Below are 21,285 nucleotides of genomic sequence, written 5' to 3'. Positions count from 1 at the left end.
CTCGTTTGAAATGTTTAAAAAGATATGCGTTTTCCTTCTCTACCGACCGTGCTTAGTGAAACAATCCTCCGCACTGATCATTATTAAAATACGTGTTTGTTTTTTTATGTGTATCGCTAATTCTATTCATTAATTGTGCATTTTCTTTCTCTCTTCTGCAATACACCCATACACACACACACACCCATCGTTTGCATTGTTTGTAAATGTCTCGTTTTCGTACTCATATTTCGATTTATTTAGGGCTTCAAATAATTTAATATTTGGTGCGCTTTCTTTTCTACTTTCCCTTGGTTTCTGTCACCTTCATGCCATTGCCACTAAGTGTGCAGTTGCGTTAGAATGAAACGCGCCCGAAACGATACGTAAAAAAGTACAAAAAATATCTTTCCTTTCATCCCCATTTTCTATATTTTAAGTGTTTATTTTTCCTTCCTTTTTTATTTCCTCTTTTCTTTACTCATTTTTAATTTTGATTTTCTCCTTCCACAAAACATATCAATAGTAGTGTATCGATTGCCCGCCGGAATGTGGAGTTGCAAAAGAAAAACGTGGCTTGTAACGATAGAATTGCTTTTGGCAAGTTTGCCCCGCTCCTCCCTCCCAATTGGTACCTGAATCTTGACCGCAAGCATATTTTTTGCCATTTTTTCTCCATACTTCGTAACATTACCTTGCAGAGACAGAGAAACAGAGTGTTAGCGAACCTGTCGGGCGTCGTTTGTTTGTTTTGTGATGCACAATCGTAGCAAAATTTAGACTTGGTCGGTGCAATCGGCGGGAGGATTATTCGACACCTTCGCAAAGATGAATTTGGCTATAGCAAAACGCCACATTGTTCCTCCTTCCTTTTTTTCATTATTTTTTGTCCTCTATTGTCCCTTCCCTTTTAAAAGAAAAACAATCAAAGCATTAAAAAAATACAAAAAAAAAAGAAATTGTACGTTTCGGCAACATTCTTCTACACGCAAGAGCCACTCCGGTGTTCATGTGATCTACATATACATGGCATGGAGCTGACTAGCTTTTCTATTGGTTTCCACCGTTTGTTGTGTGCGCTTGTAACCCTTTTTTTTAGTTATATGTTGGTGTGAATTGTAGGATCAAAAAATCGGTTTAGCGAAGAAGAAAGATAAACCACAAACAAACAAAAAAATCGAATAAACCAAATAGGACGAGGGAAGGTTGAAAAGAAGTGATGTGTAAAAGCATGATTTGATCATACGAGTGCAGAAAGTAGCAAAAACAAAATCTACCCCAACAGATATAAACACAGACAAACAGACAGACATACGGAGGGGAGGAGGTGTGGTGTGGCATAAAGGGGAGAAAGAGAAAGGACATACCAACCCACTCTAATATAAATTTATATATACACACCTTTAGTAAAAAGTGGATAATAAGTATGCGCGAGTGGTGATGTAAAGGAAAGGACATTTTGAAAGGAATTTTGCGGTTTGTGCCACTGCACTGGAGACAACAAAAGTCAGTTTCGCTGCGTTGTTTTGTTACTGTCCAGCCCTTCTTCCTTTAATGTACAACTAAACAAAACAAAAAACTACCAGGGACTTGTGGGACCTCCCCGCTGGTTTGGGAGACAAAAGCGGCCACGCTGCCTCTATCCTTTGCGCATCGGATGGAGCATTTTTGTTCTTCTTCGTTATGAGGTTAGAGCTTTTAGGACACTAAGAGAAAACCGAGTGCTTCGCCTCTGTATATTACAGAGCGGAGTGTGATTATTGATCGGTGAGAATGTGGCACAAGCTACTAGCAAAAGCTGATTTGTAGTGTCAAGTTCCGGATCGATCAAGATGCAGCCAAAAACGATTTGACCAAGTATTAACACACGTCCGTTTTGTGTGAGTTTAGCGGTGATTGTGGCCCGCGTTGACCAGAATAAAAGGCACCAGGGAGGTGTGTGCACATATATTCCTGGTGGAGTAGGTGTGCGGGAAGACTTCTTTGGGCTTGGGCATAAACATACTACAACGGACAGCATCAAACGCCTTTGATCATTTTCGTGAGAAGATCACATCACGATCACTATGCGTGGTGTGCGGAAAACATTACAAAGTTAAGCAAGAGGAAGAAATATTACATCCCTCCCCGTACACACACACACACAAACACAACACCAAACTTTTTTTTTGTTTTGCATAAACATTAAGAAATAGACTTATTGGAGACAAGAAGGGAGTGCAAAAGGATCTATGTTTAGTAGCCAGTAGTGGATGGTGGTGATGGTGCAGAACCAGCACCAGCGCGCAGCAACAAAAGCCACAAAGTACACAAACTTCAATCGGTATAATACATGCATGCATGAAAAATTATATAAAATGATAACAAGGCGCTAAGCAAAGCATTAAAGCAGTGCAACAGAAGCAAAACAACGCCGAAAATCCGACACAACAACAACCAACACACTCACACACAGTCTTAGAAGTATAATATTAATGTTAAATTCGACAACTGCTAGTGGTTAATTAAGAACATAATAGGAATGGTGGCGCGCAGGTGCAACTAAAGCACCAAGATATATATGTGGCGCTAGAGGCGAAACAACAAGTGTGTAAACATAGTGTAAAATCCGATTTGATATCAATGTGCGAAAAACAAAAGGCAGAGAAACACAGGTCGAGAAGCGAGATCGAGAGAGAGAGAGAGGGAGAAGAAAGCAAGTCAGCAAATCAAGATTAGAAATGTTTGTAATTGTTCTGTGATCCCCCGCAGCAGAAGCAGCAGCAGCAGTGCTACCTACCCCGCCCCTATTCCCCATGAATATTACAATTGATTTAGGGTGGTGTTGTCTTTTTGATTGAACATCTGAAGGAGGAAAAAAAACCATAGAATCAACAGTTTTATGCGATCACAAGTAGTGCACACACAAACACAATGGAAATGCATCATAAATGGATGATAGAGAGAGGATGTCCTTGCTACTTCACCAAACATTGATCCGCACTTTCTTTGGGGTGGGCTTATCTGTTTGTGGACGCATAAAGCGTTGTAAAGCAAAGTTGTTTTGGAATGTCAAAAAGGCAGCACCAGCAGACACAGTTTTAAAAATCGTGATCCGTGTGTAAAATCAACAAACAAATACCTACAGTAAAACTCTGTAATCTTATACTTGATCATCATTGCAATCATATTTTATATTACAAAACCAAAAGAACACACACACACATTGAAGAATAGAAGGATTTGGACGTATTTAGTAAGGGAGAGAAGCAGTATGTGATGGTGGAAGGTGATAAAATTCCCGTCTCTGTGTGTGTTCTTTTACCAACCGGATACTTCCCTACCCAAATACATGAACCAGAGATTCGCTCACATGCAATAAGTAGCATAAAATTTTGCGAAAACAAGTTCAACCATAAACAAACACATATTTTAGATATGATCGCGCGTGTTTGGGTGGCACAAAGGGGTACACAAAAAATGGACACGTTCTACACATACAATTGGAGCATTCCCATCTTGTCTTCAAGACTTCTACTAGCGAAACAATTTTGAAGAATTTTCTAGCAAAAATAGACACACAATTCTTTCTTTCCCCGATTGATTCAAATTTACACTTGTAAAGACTTTTAGTTTATCGGACAAAATTAATCCTAAATAAGGTATTTCATGTACTCTTCAAGCAACAAATTAACAACTGCTGCTAGTGTGTCCTCTACCACCCTCACCGCGGAATACCACCACCATTCCTCTCACATATTTGATAGAAGAAAAGATGTCAAATTTACAAAATTTAAAGACAAACGCATGTAGAGGAAATCTTTAAAAGGAACGGAGAAGCGCATATGAAGAAAAAGGAGACGTTCGTCGTCGCGCCTAGGCTTTTTAAGTTGCGTGTTACTCTCTCTCTCTCGCGCGCGTGTTGTATGGAAAAACCAATGAGAAAATGTAGAGAACACAGGAGCCTACAAATAATGTAACCCATTATTGCATATGCCCGCGCGGTCGGTTTCCTTTTAGTGATTTGTATTGTAATAGTAAACTAGTAGGTAAAAATTAATCGGCTGAAAACACAGGACAAAAGGCTCACTAAATTACAGCGTGCTAAACCAACACACATATATTACAACACATCAGAAGTTCCGAGTGAGCAGATCTCTCGATCTGGCAACAACCAGCAAAAAGAGTACATCCGGAAAAACAATTGCCTTTGTTTGCGGCTTTACAAGCTTTACAGAAATTTGCAGAAATTCGATCAAATTCGCACAGCATCATCTCAAATAGCCTTCCAAGAGTATAGACTTCTGATGTGTGTGTGCTGTGTGTTGTGTGAGCATTTTCGCTTCGAAAAGTCGAGGGCAGATCAGTTTGGAAAATGTGCAAATTATAAAAGAATATAAAGCGAGAGAGAGAGAGAGAGAGAAACAGAGAGGGTGAGGCTTTTCGGCCTTTTTTCTTCCTCATTTTGTATTTCCATTTTCCAACACTCACTGTGCGGGAAAATCGCATAAACTTTCTGATGATAATGCATAGAAAAGCGAGCTACAAAACAATAGAACACACACGCACTCAGAGACAAGTCTCATACAAAAGGGCAGTAAGTAGGGAAACAGGATTTCTCACAATATAGCGCGAAAAAAGCATATGAAGGAAGAAAAAAAAACCCAACTAGAAACGGACGGACTCTCAGTTGTAAAAGTTTCCATTTTCAATTTTTGTACGAAAAGATCGAAGTAGAGTATGTAAGCAGAAACAAAAAAGAAACAAAAAATAGCACCATTAAATGCTCTACTTCGCATACCAAAAGATACAAAACAATCAAAAAAACCACATCCCAGAACGCAAAAGAGCAATTATTCCGATATTTGCCACTATCGACAAACAAAAAAAAAACATAAACAATCGATAGAGCGTGAAATAAAATTTATTCCTTTGGAGAAAAAAAAAACAAAACATCCTTCTTCCTCCTCTCCCATTCCCAAATTTCCTCTACCTTCCTTTTCCTAAATTCCATATTCCTAAATCCTTTATATTCCCGGATCTCATGGCGTCCCCATATTCCAATTCCAAACCAACCCCTCCAAATTCCCATGAGATCCAAACCCAAATGTCTTGAAGAAAAGAATTTTTGTTTACACCTTCCATACAAATTGGTTTGTGGAAATGCAAACTAAACGGCCGTCTCCTTCGACGAGCGGTCGCAACGATCAACACCCCGTTGGATTTTGGCTCTTGGCGAGACTGTGGATGAACAGGAAGATGACCCCCGAACGACTGATGGAGCGCTAGCAGCATACAGCAGAGAGAGAGAGAGAGGTAAGTAACAAAAAGACTTGGTTGAATAAAGTATAAGATATGAACGTCCGAAAGTCTTATCATGCATCGAGACTGTGGGGTATGTATTGTGAATTATACCGGACAATCCTCCTCTAATTACCTTCTCTTTCTGCTTCTACAGGTTTCAGGGTTGAAGCCATAATCTAGACACGGTTCTGTCGCAATTTATCGACACTGGTCTAGATGAAGTAATGGACATGTCTGCAGCTAACAGGTAAAGCTGGACAGAAACATTCCAAAATAGGGACCTTTTATCAATGTCCGGTTTTACCTCCGAATTGTTCCCTCTTCATCTTGAGTAGAGAATGGCTAGGTATGGCATTTCGAAAATCTTGTAAAAACCTCTAATCGGAGTTCCCTTTTCTCTGATCTTTTACCCCTACGATATGGCTTTCTCTATGACCCTTGAAGACATTTTTATCGATAATAGCGCTTGTTAACTTCCATCTCTATGCAACCCCACTTTAGTACGTTTATCGCTTTGATACGGTTATTACAATAAATGTGGTATTTTGCTGTGTATAGGGGCAGATAGTGCAACATCTGGATTTATATTGCCCAGCTAGAACACTTGAGCTTAATGCATCCCATAAAGTTAATAACATAGTAACTGAACACAATTCCAATGTACTTAGCACAGTCAATAAAGCGTTAAAAAGCACACATTTTGCTATCAGCCCGCCAACACTTGACAAAACGTTCGACGAGCGATGCCCCAGAACAGAAATTGACGTCATAAATGACATACACGGCACTCTTGCTACCTTGTGTGAAAGTGTATCTTCACATTCGAAAGCGGCCATTAGCGCGTTTGCGTATCTTGTGCCTTTGTAACGTTCAAGCAATGGAAATCACACCATTATTAGAAACTAGCGTGTGAAAGATGGGTGCCCTGTCCCTGCACTGCCGTCGCCAGCAGTCAACCCCAAAGTCAACGACTTCGTCCGAGGCCATCTCGCATGAATATGTGAGCTAGTGGGGTGATGTGTTCGGTGGGGTGGGTCTCAACCATCGACCATAAATCGAAGGGCCGAATTATTTCTCAATGTGCTGTGCTGTGCCAATCCTACACAATTATTGTGTCCAGGTTTTGAATTCTCACACTATCACTTGATTGTAGTTAAAATTCTTTTCACCGTGTAACACTCACAAATATTATTATTATTAGTTTTATTTTCTGCACCGAAATATGCACGCTTCCATAAACGTGTTGCCCACCTCGGTGCTGCTGCCTCGCGTTTTCTCTGACCGTGGCACGTTTTTTGGCCTACTCTCTTGTGTGTGACGGTGGTTTGTGTACGCGCGCGGAGCCAACAAGCACGTTTTGTTTCGATATGTCATTCGGTCGGTCCCATCCCCCCCTACCCAATCTGGCCTGTCTGCCAGTTTGTGAATCAATTAAATCTCTGACGGTCACGTTTTTAAAAGTGTTGGGCGAAGAACAAGCCCAATCTAGCGTCAGATACGCTACTGTGCAAGCGTAGGCACCGCTTGCACAAGAATGAACCACAAGAAGCGCACTGAAGTTTGTGAGCTCCAATCTTTACTGGACCTTGGAAGTTTTTTTTTTCTTCAATAGGTGCCACAACCTCAATGTGCATTGCCTCAGGTAAAATGAAGCACAAAATAGAGAAAAAAGGATGAAAGGAAGGTTTCTATACCTGCACCAGGCTTTTCTATGATGTTCGGTTCAGTTTTGAGACCCAAGTCTTCAACGGTTATGAGCAGATTATCTTAACATCTGCTCAAAAGACCTTCGTAGAAAAAAAAAAGAAAAAGCTGCAATAGAACGGTTCACGGAGTAACAGCTTTACAGCCGACCGTAAAAAAAGGTTTCCGGTTTGTTTCTCATGCACACTCATTTGTTAAACATACAAACAATAAGGAATGGACCTCGAAGCCCCATTCAGAGAGCGAGCTTCAGACTGTTGTAAATTATAAAGAATAAATTATTTTATTGTTTATAGAGCAGTTGAACACCTGCATATGTCGTTTGCCAATTACTCAGGTGTCCAACATGAACGTTTGCAACGTATTCATGTCGTTTTGAAGGAAGAAGTCGTAGAGCCTTGGACTGCTTTCGATGTCTTGAGAGTGTTCTGTGAGTTTGATCTTACAAACTACCAAACAACAAGACATTTCTTTGGAGCTTTTTGTGTGGAACTTTTAGAGATATATCCTCTGTTATCGGAATTTGTTATAAGATGCAAATTTAATGCGTCTTCTACGTGAATTCATTTTATTGTTCGATGGCTTTCTAAATCGCCGTGTTTCCATCTATTCTACTCTGTACTCATTCTTAGTCTTTTTCGACTAACTTGCCCGCTCTATTGCTACCTTTGTGGATGTCCATGGTAAGAGCTAACCATGCGTTCGGATAAGCTGTTCTATTTACAACATGAAGCACGGTCCATTCGGAGATTTGAGGCCACACCGGCTATCTAATGGCTAACTAGACTTGCTGAAACCACGTAGCTGTATCAGGTCTCCAGGTAATGTTGTTGAATCCGTGCCATATCTACTTTAGTTGTGAAAATAAGTCGTGCAATAATTAGTTAGGAATGTGTGGCAAATCATTCCAAGAAAAGTCTTTAAGTATTATTCATCGTAAAGCAAACAACACCAGATGTTTTAACCAACCTCTAGCTCTCTCGGTGTAGCATTCGAGCAAACCATTAGCCAGCAATAAAGAAAGCTCATACAAAGAGTCGCCGCAACAAAAATGCACCGACCTTCTGCTTTTATAGGCGGTGTATTTACGTTATTTTGAATAAATGCGCTACGAATAAACCATTCCACCGCCAAGAAGCAAACCAATATTGTGCATCATATGTGAATCGTTTTATTGCATTTTGCGAAGCTGGATTGAATGTTTACAAGCAAAGTGAGGAATGTCTTTGTTTCCAATCCGGATCCGAACGGTTTCGACCCAAGGAGAGATTGTACATACCTGCTGCGCTAGGTAGTGGTGAGAAAAATCAATATTACTTCTCCGCTGTGTGTTTTTCGTAACGTTGGCAACGGCTGTAGTTCGTTGGCGTCATTTCGTATCACAGCCAACACCAACATGGCTTCACCACCATCAAAGTAAACGCAGAAATGACCACCATACACGAAAAGACGCACTCGCTCGCTCTGCCGCTGTACGTCTGATAGGTACGTTTTATTTTTGGTTCCCTTTAGACATTGGCCTCTAGACTTGTTAACGCTTTCCTATCCGTTTTTCCTCTAGGCGGTTGGGTGACGATTTCTGTGACCGCACGCCGTTGGATTTTTCATCCCGTTTTCGAACGTGTAACGTTGATGATGTATGACGATAAGAATGTAAACAGTGGATTCGAGCGGATACCATATCTGGTTTGTGGTGAGTGCTCACAGAAGACATCAGCCACAGTGTGATTGTGGGTACGAATCGCACGATTAGGCAGACAGTGCGGCGAGGTGCGTCAAAGATAGATTTGCGTTTGCTATGTGGTATTACGGGAGAGATGATAAGGAAGCAAACTTAAGACCTTCGTCTTATATACTCGTCGAAGTCGAAGTCTCTCTCACCCCCTGTAAAGAAGTTCATCAAACAAGTCGCAGTGATATAACAGCACATATTGCTCGCTCTACCATTCGTTTGGGCGTAAACATCGACGGCTCTTATCTCGGGCCCATAATTATTACAGCTTTGACCTTAAAGGTCCTTTTTTGTTGTTGTTGCTGTTATGTGGCCTGTTTGTCAGCAGTTTTTCTACCACTGATAACACTCTAGGGAGCTGATTAAAAAGAAGAGGAAAAAAACGCGCATGCATTTCAACTACTGCCAATGGTGGTGTGTGTATGTAAGTAATGAAGCGACGAGTTGGGTTTATTTTTAGCTGCAAAAGTGCATTGGCGCAAGCATATCGCATAAAGCAGTGGTCAGCAAAACTTGGGTGTGAAGTAGTAGTCCCAAGCTTATAAATACGTCCGCAAAAGCACTTCATTTTCAACGGTCGACTGATCTTTTAGGCTTTATTTTGGGCATGAAATTCGTTCAATAAGATCTTATTGGACACATGGGCCAACGTTGAGGAATTAGCGGTCTTTGTGAGAGACTACGTGTGAGAGACTTTCGATACGTTTTAGTGAAATAGGAGCACCTTCTTTTTCTTATTGGCTCAACGACCTTCTAGGTCACGCCTAGAAGGTCATCGATCGGCTTACTAGGCTTATTGATACCCGGACGTAGACAAGAATCCGGCTAAGCAACTGGCTGAAATACTTATGACCTACTGTCTATTAAAACAGCCATGAAAGCCCTCTAAAAAGGGATTCCTGCAAAGCATTTCTTATCTTTTCTAGGATCATTCTAACCCTTTTTGGATAATTGCTCCCATCCTTGGGCCCAAGAATTAAAAGATTATAGCCAGAAGACTCTGGATTGTTTTCTGTCTCTCCCTGCCATATTTTCGCCCTTCTCCAGACAGGGTAAGATGTTGATGGCCGGGGTCGGTTCATAGTGATGTTCAATTTCTTTCTTCTTGAGGTTAAAGCTACTTCGGATAAAAATTCTCGATTGCTTTAGTCATTGGCAAACACATCTCCCAGAAAGGAAAACGTTCAACCGTTCAACCGCACGGGAATTGTCGAGTCACAAACCTCACAGAAAGCAAAACAACGCGCCCCGGTAATATAGTAGTGCGTCGTCGATTCGGAGGTGAGTTACTATTTTTAGTTTCACCCACGCAGAACCCGTGCTTCCCCGAGTTGTACGAAAATCCTACACGCGGCCACACACATGTGTTGTTTACTACTGCTCCGCGTCACTGAGACCGGGACACGCTGGGTTAAGCACTTCCCAAAAAACTACTTTTCGAAAGCAAAAACACCATATAGTGGACAGATTTGAATCAGCGCATTATTACATTGTTTACCGACCAACGAGAAACAAAAGGAATTTGAAGCCAAAAACCTGTTGTAGTCCTTTCTTCCGTATGATGCCGAAACACCCGGGGTCCCCGGGAACTACAATACCGCAGGGCATTCTATTTTTGAGCATCAGCATCACGACCAACAGCAGTACTTTCGGCTTTCTTCGACTCTCAATTTTACGGCTTCCAGCAATCGAGCGCTGCTCGGTCCTTTGGGAGCGAAAATCCGAGGTTGCTTTCAGCTAACTGAAGCTCGTATTTCTATTTCTCATTTTTTTGTTTTCGTCCGTTAAACACCGGATGTGAAGTACCTCTCTTCTATTGGTAAACGATCGAACGATTCGTTCTTCTGTTTACGGGAGTGTAATGACTGGCATTCTGGTTAGCATGTGACACTTCAGTTGTGTATTCTGCCCTGTGGTTTCTGTGTGTTTACACCGGAACACCAGAGAGCGAACATAGGAACTGAGAACTGCGCAGTAACCTGCCCGGCCACATGATGCCTATATGCTGACTCTCAGCAACATGCATCGAACGGAACGCGGGGAAACATCACAAACAAAGACACTGCCGGATAATCTGGAGAGGCGGAAGAAAGGGGAAAATTTGCGGCGGAGTTTATGCGCACCACCAGCATTAAAAGGGGTGTATGGTTGCGATTTTATTGCGCAGTTCGTTCTCAGCGTTCCGTTCCGAATACTCCAAAGCGACTGGAACGAAAAACAGGGCGATGTATTCTTTTTCCCCTGGACCCGACATTCGAAGGGAGGTCTTACGATAAGGTGGGATGTTGTATTGGAGTATTATTATGTTTCGTTTTCAAGGGCACACGAGTATGCATAAGGTCGAGCAAGAGAGAGAGAGAGGACTTTATTTGAGAATTAATAACAGAAGTAAAAAAATGTATGAAAGTTCAATAACAGCCGTGTTTGGTCTCTTGCAACGATCTCTTTTAGGGGTGGATTTTGCTAAAGGCAAGAACACAACATTCGATTTCTAATGTCTACTCGGAACAGACAAAGCAACCAACCAACCCTTCCGATTCGCAAGCAGCTCTACTACACCTCACAACTTCAACGTGACTTGACTGTGTTTCGTGCACAGTCACCGGTGACGACATAAACGTGGAAATTACCGTCACGTCACGGTGTTGGTAGTCTTGCGAAACAATGTCCATGTTGCTGAGCACGGTTAGTCAAGGTGGGATGGTAACGAAATCATATCAGCTAATCGCAAGGGGTGCTCAACAACAACAACTCGCTGGTTCTTGTGACAATTTTCCCACCCGACAGCAATCAAAGGTACAAAGGTAAATATTGACCACGGCGCGGTATTACACCACGTGTTGTGAGGTGTTGTTTTGTTCGAAAATATTACAATGCAACGCAGAGACAGAAATGGAATACGATTACCATTTGTAACAGAGGCATGAAGTACTTAGCTAAGCTTTTAGTTGGTTTGTAGGATGTAGCAGACGCGAGGGAACGAGATAAAGCAGCTGTTTTTATTATCTCGTTGAAAGCCGTCGTTCGCCTACCTACATTGAGCTCATATGTACGTCATCGTCCACTAGCTACTACAGCCAACAGGTGCGTCATCTGGAGTACCATTCTATTGACGTCATTATTTCCACATACATATGTGGTTATATTCTCCTTGCTTATAATAGGCGAATCGAAATTTAACAAGCAGGACAATCAGGTAATCAACGATGTACAGAAATCATTCAAGTCTTTAAATTTGCGATAGCCCAGAGATATAAGATTTTCACAACACTCAAGACCGGATTTCCCAGCACGCAGTAATGGCTAGACTTTCCGAAACTGCAAGCTAAGGCCTCCTCAGGTTATAGTGATTAGCTTTTGTTTTGAGATAGAAGTTAAACTGGTGGAAAAGAAACCTTATCGTTCCCAGTAATGCTCGCGCAATTATTATCTCTCCTACGGTAAGGGCACAAACCAACTTGCAAGATAGTCAGTTCCAGTTTTTAAATGTTTGTTGTAATTCTTAATAGAGTTGCAATCTCGGTCGTCACTCGGTCATGATTTAATTCCTTCCATTGCCGATAACGTTTAACTTCCGCAACGATAATTTCACTGCTAGTACAACATTCGGTAAATGGGGTATTGAACACAAGGAGACTTTTGGACTCCATTTAATACATCGCTATTTATAAATGCCAGGTTTGTCCGGTTTCATGATCAGAGCTAGCTAGACTTGGGCGAGACAGCCTTCTGAATATTCAATCGAATGGAGACAAAAGCTCCTCATCATGTTCGGGACGGATTTGATCCTTTTCCCTTGGTACACCACAGCTACTACATCCGATCTACGACAGGTTCGACTCTACTTGATCCAGCTCTGTTCCCTTCTAATTTAAACTAGCGTCAGGGCATTTGAACACCAAACCAGCATCAACTAGCTCGTGGTTTATGCTCTTTCTCCAAAAACCATGCTCGTACATAGCCGTCACAGAGAGTCCTTAGCATCGGTCACTCGCAAAATGATATCCTCAGCATCAACATAGCCTAGGACTCTGGCCCGTTATACTGAAGAAGTCTTCTGGATCTACGTTTCTTTGCTTGTGGTCGTAACTTGCATATCATCAGTTTTTTTTTAGCACAGCAGACTGTCAGGCGATACCTCTTTTTTCGGGGGTTGTTCGGCGACTCACAGTACCTGTGTCCCACACGTTTGACCTTTTCGTATGTGCATGTGACAAATAGTGAGTTAACTTATAGAAGATGGCGACCTTCACTCATGCGATCGGAGTCATGTTAGGGCAAATTGTTCATGATTAAAGTTGTAAACATTACTAATCGGCAAGTAAATACAGCTGAATTTTTAACTCTCTTTCCAATCTCAGTGTAAATGTACTCCGAAACGTGATCATTTACAAAACCTTATTTATCTTCCCCATTATTCGATCCCAAACAGCACAATTACTCTGCAAATAATAAAAGCATGAAGCAAAAGTGATGGCCAAACACAAGCCACACACAACGTACATCGAAAACAGCTCCCTCTTCTACAGACACCAACCCTATCGTTCGTGCCCGTTTGATGGAGAGTGAATGAAGACAAAAAAAAGGGAAAGCAATACTAGAAGGGACCTTAATTGGGTCAGCGCAAATAATACTTGCCTCCCCTGCTCCTCCTCCTTCGGATACACGTACTGGAAAGCAGGGGGAACGTCAATTTACTTCCAGCTCCGATGTACACTTTGGCCATTTGATTGGCTTGTTGGATTTGGTTTGCTGACAAAATTAGCTCTCCGGCAGACCTAACTTGCAACTACGCTGCTGTTGATGCATGCAGAGGATGCAAAATTAATGCACCAACAGCAGGGTGAAGTTAATTTTTGCCTCCAAAACACTGCCACCACTTAACGCTGATTGACTTGAATGTGATTTATTTGCGCTTGGCAAACGCAAAAAAAAAAATCGTTGCACGAACGAAATGAAACATTCAGCCATCATGCCTCTACCCTGCGGTTTTGTGCGATTGATTCCGTTGAACCGTTAAGAAACCGGATTCTTTCCCAATCCATCGGTCGAACCACCGATGCCACTGTGTGGCCTGTAAGACTATGCTCAACACCAACAGCACATTTGGACGTAAAAGTGCCTCAGCATCTCTCATGCTGGAGTGTGTGCCGAGGAGCTTACAACAAACACGTTGCTGATGTTCGTTTTTGGAAAGCTTGTCGTAGAAACCGGTTCCATGGCTCCCCACACGTCAAGCTGCCGCGCGTACACACTTGTGCCAATAGGGCAACCCCGACGGGCACTTTCAACATCATCATCGACAGTCTCAAATATGGTTACGAGATGCATGGTGGATTGCCGCAACTCTCAACCCCCACCAATATGCTCCATGTTTTGTCTCTGGAGGCGCCCTCATCACACTAGACAGACAGAAAAGCTATCCAACAATGATACTGGGCAATCTAGTCCATAAGAAATAAAAAATATTGGAAATTAACCTACAATCGCTTTCTATATGGTTCGTTTAAATGTTTTACTTTATTCTACTTAAACAGCTAAACGCTAAATGTAAAGCGTCGGAAAACTAAAACATCAAAGCCACAGTAATACTGTCCAACTCGTAGCATCAAACCGTACCACTGTTTCGACCGGAAACGAAACACTTTTGTTTCTGCTTTAACATTCACCACCACTAACGAGACGCTTGGCAATTTATATCAGCGCTTACGATTCGGAATCGCGGTTCGCTTCCTCTTCCCGGTTCATCTGTGCAAAATGGACACCCGGAGTGTGTGTGAGTGAGGAGTACGTAATGATCTAGCTCTCTATACATACGCTGATCCCACTGACGGATGAATCATAGTTTTTCGGCAAAACCGGTCACCAAGGTGCGTGCGTGTGTGAGGAAGAAATCACGGCTCGGTTCCGCTGTTGTTTCTTTGTCTGTAAATGGCTCTTGCGCTGGAACTTCCGCGTGTTGATCGTGCGAAACGGTTCAACGTGAGCTAACTGTAACGGTCGACCGTCAGCAAGTTGCTATAAAATACTATCAGTATGTAGGCTAGAGAACACTATGCCTCCTTTACCGGCTTCTGACGCAGCTTTAGAGTACATCCCAACAATCTACTAGTACGTAAACGATAGTGTAGCAACTCTCCCAAAAACACGACCGATGCAAAGCAAAGCAACACACTGCACAGATAAAACCCACCAGATATTTGATTCCACTTCAGGCTGGCCGGTTCTGGATCTTCTTTCGCATTCGTCCAGTACCGATTGTCACGGAAGTTTTCCGCCCAAATGTGTGTCAGGCCCGAAGTATGCATCCGCAGTATCCACTCATCGAACGGTCCTTGCAGAGGGGTCGATTTCGGAAAATGAAACCCAAGATTGTACATAAAGCCAGTATTCTTGCCCAGATACACCACACCACCCATGCCGTAGCGCTTCACGTAGTAGGCGATACATTCGACCGGGCTTACCATAACACCACCTAACCGATCGTGTGCCACCATATAGAACAGTTCGTCCCAATCCGTCTGATCGTTCTGCACCAGCCTAATGCGACTAAAAGAAAACGATACAACAGAGCGCGTACACAGCCGAAGAGATGTTTTGGATGTTGGTTAGTAGGGTCTGGTACAACTTACCTAGCTGGTACTTTTGGATTGTCTTTGTAGAATTGTAACGACGCACGGAACATGTTGTAGTACACACCGGCCCTATTGATCGCATCCAGTGTGTTCATATCGGATGCTAGCGAGGCAGAGGATTGGAGCTTTTGAAACATTCCTGCCTGGTAGAGTGTCCGGATGATCAGTGTGTTGAGTATGAAGCCAACCATAAAGAGGCGTGTACTGTCCAGCCGGAACTGTGTACCCGAACCACCCATCAGCAGTACCCACAGCAGATACAGCGGATTGCGTATTTGTTCAACACGGATCGTACGACGGTTAAGTTGGAATAGCCCGATCGTCACCAGTCCAAACATCGCGTACCCGAAGGCAATGCAAAGCCACGCATCGACCGTGAACGGTTGGAACAGCTTCTCCAGCGATGAATACGGCCGTTTCGGTGGTATGCCCATAATCATCTGCGTCATCATGTTTGGGATGCCCATCTTTAGGTGCGTGTGGCGACTTAGCGAAAATCCGAGACTACCGAACCCAAAGTCTGCCTCCTTGCGGTGTAGCATGCCAACCAACCCGGTACTGTTTCTGTACCCGCTCAGTATGCCCCATTTGCTGTTATCTTTCGGCTCCACGTACCGGATGGTAAAGTTCATACGGGCGGCAAGAGTCTCTACGATGTACACCTCATATCCGAAGTGTACTGTACGATTGTGCTCCTCGCGCATCATGGAGAATGGTTGAATTTCTACCGTACCGACGGTAAGTGGACATCCGTGCAGGTTTGTCAATTTATTCGGAAACAAACCATCCAATCGATCCCACATTCCGTTCGAATATCGTCCAATTTCGTACGGTTCGGTAATGCCACAGCTTTGTTCTCGATAAGGATAGTACGAAAAGGCTACGTACTCTCCATCACTTTCCTCCACTATTACGATCGCATTAATGATTGGGATGCTCCAGAGCTTTTGCATCACATCTGCAAGCAATTCAACATTACCGAGCTGCTCGATGTAGAATGTGTACAAACCGTAGAAATTATGGCTTCCTCCTCCACCATCGATTAAATTCTGCAAACCGGCACAGAATGAATCATAATCAAGCACCACAAACACGTGGTAGTAGCCGAGTCGATGTTCGACCGCTACCAGATCACCAAAAGACACGACCATCCAATCGCTGTTTTGGCGTACAATGTCCTCCACAAGATCAGCTTGAAGCGGTGTACTTTGCGAGTCATTTCCGTTCCAAATACGAATGTACACTTCGGACTCGATTACACGATAGTGCTCTCGCAGTACGGTGGTCAGGAACTGTGTGTCCCTCGTTCCGGTACTGTTGGATGACCACAATGGCGGTTCAAGCGCTATTTCTGCACAGTGCACGCAACTGTCGGTGCACAGGGGTACAATCAAAACACAGTAGAGTAAAAACATGATGCTATTAGATAGCTAGATAAAATATCAATTTACCACTCGCACGAGTGCCCGTCTACTTATACCTGGTACGGATATACCGGTCGGACCATGCTGAACGTTCCAGATCCCAGAGAGCAAACAATCTGGAGCTCATTACGAGGAACAGGGGAAACAAAATCACAACAAGCGGAATAATTTCAACAACATTCAATTAGACTGTTAATCCTGTGGAGCTCTTGCATTCCCCAATGGCTGATTTAATCTGTCCAATTACATGTTTACACACTCTCGGTTGTCCTTCCAGGGTGCGCTGAGTGCCGTGATTTCAATCAACTTTTTTTTTTGTTGCCCTCGCCCTCGAACTCCCTCATGCACTCCACACCATTGGATAATTTTTCTTCCGGTAATAGGCATATGCCAACTCGGCGAAAAATACACCTATCGCCATCAGGTGCATTGTGCCGGCCAGATAGAATGCGCCGGATATGTGATCCCATTGTATGCTGGTCGGTTCGGGATCTGTCACCGCGTTGGACCAGAACCGATTGTCCTCGAACGCTTCGGCCCAGTGATTGATGAGTCCTGCCGAGTGGAACGCCAACACAAGCGTACTGAACGGTTCCTGTAGCGAAGTGGTCTTTGGATAGTAGAATGCCGTATTATACGTGATGCCGGTATGTTTGCCGACGTACACGAGGCCTCGTTCGCCGTTCATCTTCACGTAGTACTTGATGCAATCGAGCGGTAATGCTACCACAAAGTCACTGCCTGGTTGTGACAGCCTGTACAGTAGCTCTTCCCAATTGTCGTTGTCGTTCTGGATGAGCCGGATGCGCCTGTATGACAGGGATGAAAAGCATACGGTTTTGAGGAGTCTTCAGTGGTGGGAGTGCATATTTGGATTATTAACCCCTACCTCGGTCCTACCAGTGGATTGTCGTTAAAGTACAGAGTAATCGTTTTGTGCATGTGGTACGCCTTGTCCGCCTTGTTGATCTGTTCCAGCGTGTTCAAATCCGACGCTAAGCTATCGGAGGCTTGCAGTCGCTCAAACATTCCAGCATGGTAGAGTGTCCGCAGTACCAGCATGTTCAGGATAAAGATTACGATGAAAATCCGCGAACTATCCATCCGCAGCGATCCACACGGTCCACCCATCGTTAGTACCCACATCGTGTAGAATGCGTTAGGCATCCGGTCCACGCTGCTCGGTTCGTTCTGCCGCAAACTAAACATCCCCCTTGCCAGCAGGCTTATAATTACCAGACAAAACACCACACAAAGCCACGTCTGCAGGCTGAACGGTTGGAACAGCTTCTCGAGCGATGTGTACGGCCGTTTCGGTGGTATCGCCATCAGTATCTGTCCATAGCGGCTCGGTGTACCCTGCCGAAGGTATTGAACACGCGCTACACCGATTCCAATGCTGCCGAAACCTAAATCAACCTCATTCCGCTGTATCATACCCATCAGCCCGGTACTGTTGACCGCTCGCACGAAGCCCCACTTGATCGTGCCGTCCGAAATTGCGTACCGTACCGTGAAGTTGAACTTTTTCGATAAATTTACAATCTGCGACACTTCGATGCCTTGATGGATGGTACGATTCTCTTGGTGGTAGATAATCGAGCACGGTTTAATGTCTACCGTGCCGACGACGAGTGGACATCCGTTGAAGTTGTTCGTTCGCGTTCGATACCAGTGAGCTAAATTGGTCCAGGACCCATTTACGTATCTGCCCGCTTCATGTGGTTCCACGATGCCACATTGTTGTTCCCGGTACGGATCGTACGTATAGGCAGCGTACGTTTCATCATCACTCACAATCACGACAACATTCATCAGCTTGAGCGTCCACAGCTTCTGCATCACATCATGCAAAGTGTCACTCAGATTAGTGAGGTTTTCGATAAAAATCGTGTACAAACCGTAAAAATGATGCGTTTGGTATGTCATGTCGTCCAGCAGCGAGCAGAGTGAGTTATAATCGTTCACCAAGAACACACTGTAGTAAGCGGGATGTCCTTCCGCTATCGGTAGATCGGCGATCGTCACCATCATCCAGACGTTGGTGGCGCGCAGAAGATCGTCCAGCAGATCACTCTGTAAGGATGTTGGACTGGTGCTGTTGGCATTGCGAGTGCGTAACGCTACATAGCTCTCTGGTGTTCGATAGTGTGTTGCAACAATAGTGCTAAGAAGCTCCAACGGTGGTTTTCTGGTGCGAGTGTTATCAGCAAGCCTAGCTGCTGTCACTTGAAGTACAGCTAGTAGCAGCACCTGGAACAACGCTAACCTACCAAGGATCCTCATTCTGTTGCCTTGTTCCTAGGCATCGTTATCGGGCTTTTATACAATTCCCTCCCTTAATGGTGGCACAAACAATCGAACCCAGAAACTGATTGGTCTATTCCATCCACTAATCAAGTGCAAAGTTGTGAAATTGTCTGTTTGTGCAGAAAAACGGCTCCGATGGTGCAGTTTTTCTATTTCTGTTTGCGCAGCAATTTTTAAACCCTTACCAAAGACGCTTACGATTGGACATACATATTTTATCTTTGCATGTTTGCAGGACCGTCTCCCCCAACAGTACTAGCGCCGATACACCGAGCATGGCGCTCCACACGTAGAACGCACCGGATACGTGCTGCCACTGTAGACTGATCGGTTCGGGTTGACTTTTGGCACCGTTCCAGTAGCGCGTATCGCGGAACCGTTCTCGCCAGATGTAGATCAATCCAGCCGCCTGGTAGCGGCCAATCAGCGTATCGAATCGTTCCGTCAGTGGTGATGCTTTCGGGTAGTAGATGCCCAGATTATAGTTGAAGCCGGTATGCCGCCCGACGTACACTACTCCACGCTGGCCGTAATTTTTGACATAGTACTCGATCACATCAAGTGGCATGGCGAAAACGCCATTTAGTTGGTGGTGCGATATAGCGTACATGATCTCATCCCAGTCCTTGCTCTCGTTGCGCAAGATACGAATTCTGGGTGCAGGGAAAAGCAAACGAACATCCACCGCGAAGGATCTTAGCAATTAGGCTTTGAATCGATGGAGAATGGAGAATCTTTTCTGTCTTACCTGTCACGCAATAGTGGATTGTCCTGATAGTAAAACGAGGTGGTAATGTACATGTAGTACAGCAAATTTGCATCATTTATCTGCTGGAAGGTGGTCAGCCTCGTGCCTAGTCTGGTAGTGGCCTGCAGACGCTGGAACATGGCCGACTGATACATCGTACGAATGATCAGCGCATTCACCACAAAGCCAACAATAAACAGCCGGATACTGGTTCGGTGAAACGTTCCACCCGGTCCACCCATCAACAGCTCCCACAGATTGTACGCCGGATTACGGAAGTGTTCCACGGTAGTGAAGAGTTTCGAGTCAAAAATGGCGACAGCAACAAGAATGAATGCCGTGTAGCACACTATCAAACACAACCAGGCGGCAGGTGAGAACGGTTGATACAACTTCTCCCACCAGGTGTACGGTTTGTCCGGCGGGATAGCTACGTTCAGCTGGGACAAAAAGCTAGGCGTACCCATCTTGAGATACCGGTTTCGAAATACATTAATCCCAACCGTACCGAATCCAAAGTCTACCTCACCGCGCTGTATCATGCCCACTAGTCCGGTACTGTTCTGTGCCTGTATGACGCCCCACTTAACGTTACCGGTCGGGCTTAAGTAATCGATCGAAAAGTTAAACCACATCGCAATATTTTGCACCACCGTTACCTCCATCCCGAACCGTTTGGTGACGTTTCCTTCCCGCTTTACCATCGAGTATGGTTTAACCTCAATTGTTCCTGCCTTGAGTGTACAACCGTTAAAGTTACGCATTGTGTTTCGATACCACACGGTAAGCTTTTCCCAGTGTTCTCCATCGAAGTGATCCAACAGTAGCGGGTCTATTACTTCGCATTTTCCTGACCGGAATGGTTGATAGCTGTAGGCACGATACTGCTGCTCATTGACATCTCCAACAATCACTACAACGTTTACTATTCGGAGTTTCCAGAGAGCGATCACAAGCTGCTCCAAGTCTTGTGCATCGAGCACACTATCAATCACAACTAAACAGCGTCCGGATGGATCGTAGTGCTGGTAGGTTAGGCTTTGCAGAATATTACTCATGGAGGTGTAATCATCACTCAAAAATACATTATAGAAGGGAGCGTAAGTGTTCACCACGGTTTGCATCGTACTCACCGTACTGATGAGCCAGTTCCTATTTTGTAAAAGCAACTCGTTCACCGTAAATAGTTCGTACGTGGCCTTCGTAACATTTTCAGTACTTTGAACATGGAAATTAACGGGGAACTTTGGATACTTGAAGAATCGCCTTAATGGTACCTGCAAGTACTCTGCTTGCTTTACGATGTCCGAACTGATACGAAGATTACAAGAGCAGTAGTAATCTTGCGACACGATTAAAAACAGTAAAAAGCCTAACATCTTGCTGTTTTGAGGATCTATTTTTTGCTCTCTGAATGTACGAAACCTCATATCGTAAGCCTGCTTCTTACTTTCTTGCCACATCCAAAAT

General features: G+C 43.9%; 5 protein-coding genes across 6 annotated transcripts in view; all 5 read right to left on the bottom strand.

Moving 5' to 3' along the window:
* The window catches only part of LOC126557790 (estrogen-related receptor gamma), a 63,630-nt gene extending 51,363 nt beyond the window's left edge, over window positions 1-12,267 (bottom strand). The window contains exon 1 of the mRNA XM_050213673.1: window positions 12,264-12,267. The gene's annotated coding sequence lies outside the window, so the exon portion shown is untranslated. The remainder of the gene's footprint in view (window positions 1-12,263) is intronic.
* LOC126558677 (cleavage and polyadenylation specificity factor subunit 4) overlaps window positions 1-21,285 on the bottom strand; it is a 500,167-nt gene that overhangs the window by 157,284 nt on the left and 321,598 nt on the right. The gene's annotated exons all lie outside the window — the stretch shown is intronic.
* Window positions 1-21,285, bottom strand: part of LOC126557207 (protein kinase C) — a 283,290-nt gene that overhangs the window by 136,389 nt on the left and 125,616 nt on the right. The window lies entirely within an intron of this gene.
* On the bottom strand, window positions 14,752-16,748 carry LOC126560074 (uncharacterized). The gene is made up of 2 exons (XM_050216236.1): window positions 15,331-16,748; window positions 14,752-15,247 (listed from the first exon to the last, which is right to left on the bottom strand). The coding sequence occupies exons 1-2, from the start codon at window positions 16,746-16,748 to the stop codon at window positions 14,752-14,754; spliced, it is 1,914 nt and encodes a 637-aa protein (XP_050072193.1).
* LOC126560073 (uncharacterized) lies at window positions 17,098-21,194 on the bottom strand. Its single transcript, XM_050216235.1, has 4 exons — window positions 19,816-21,194; window positions 19,278-19,720; window positions 17,647-19,051; window positions 17,098-17,566 (listed from the first exon to the last, which is right to left on the bottom strand). Exons 1-4 carry the CDS (start codon window positions 21,192-21,194, stop codon window positions 17,098-17,100), a joined length of 3,696 nt encoding a protein of 1,231 aa, XP_050072192.1.

This window comes from Anopheles maculipalpis, chromosome 2RL, assembly GCF_943734695.1.
Source record: "Anopheles maculipalpis chromosome 2RL, idAnoMacuDA_375_x, whole genome shotgun sequence".
Classification (NCBI taxonomy): domain Eukaryota; kingdom Metazoa; phylum Arthropoda; class Insecta; order Diptera; family Culicidae; genus Anopheles; species Anopheles maculipalpis.
Note: the sequence above shows the minus strand (reverse complement) of the source record. Positions and strands in the feature narration are given on the sequence as shown.

What these genes read in the sequence shown, in the direction of transcription:
- LOC126560074 (XM_050216236.1), bottom strand. Translation starts at nt 16,748, where the DNA reads ATGTTTTTACTCTACTGTGTTTTGATTGTACCCCTGTGCACCGACAGT. An exon ending in AATCCAAAAGTACCAGCTAG is followed by an intron (nt 15,248 to 15,330) that starts GTAAGTTGTACC and finishes GTTTTCTTTTAG; the next exon opens with TCGCATTAGGCTGGTGCAGA.
- LOC126560073 (XM_050216235.1), bottom strand. Translation starts at nt 21,194, where the DNA reads ATGTTAGGCTTTTTACTGTTTTTAATCGTGTCGCAAGATTACTACTGC. An exon ending in AATCCACTATTGCGTGACAG is followed by an intron (nt 19,721 to 19,815) that starts GTAAGACAGAAA and finishes CCCTGCACCCAG; the next exon opens with AATTCGTATCTTGCGCAACG. An exon ending in AATCCACTGGTAGGACCGAG is followed by an intron (nt 17,567 to 17,646) that starts GTAGGGGTTAAT and finishes CCTGTCATACAG; the next exon opens with GCGCATCCGGCTCATCCAGA.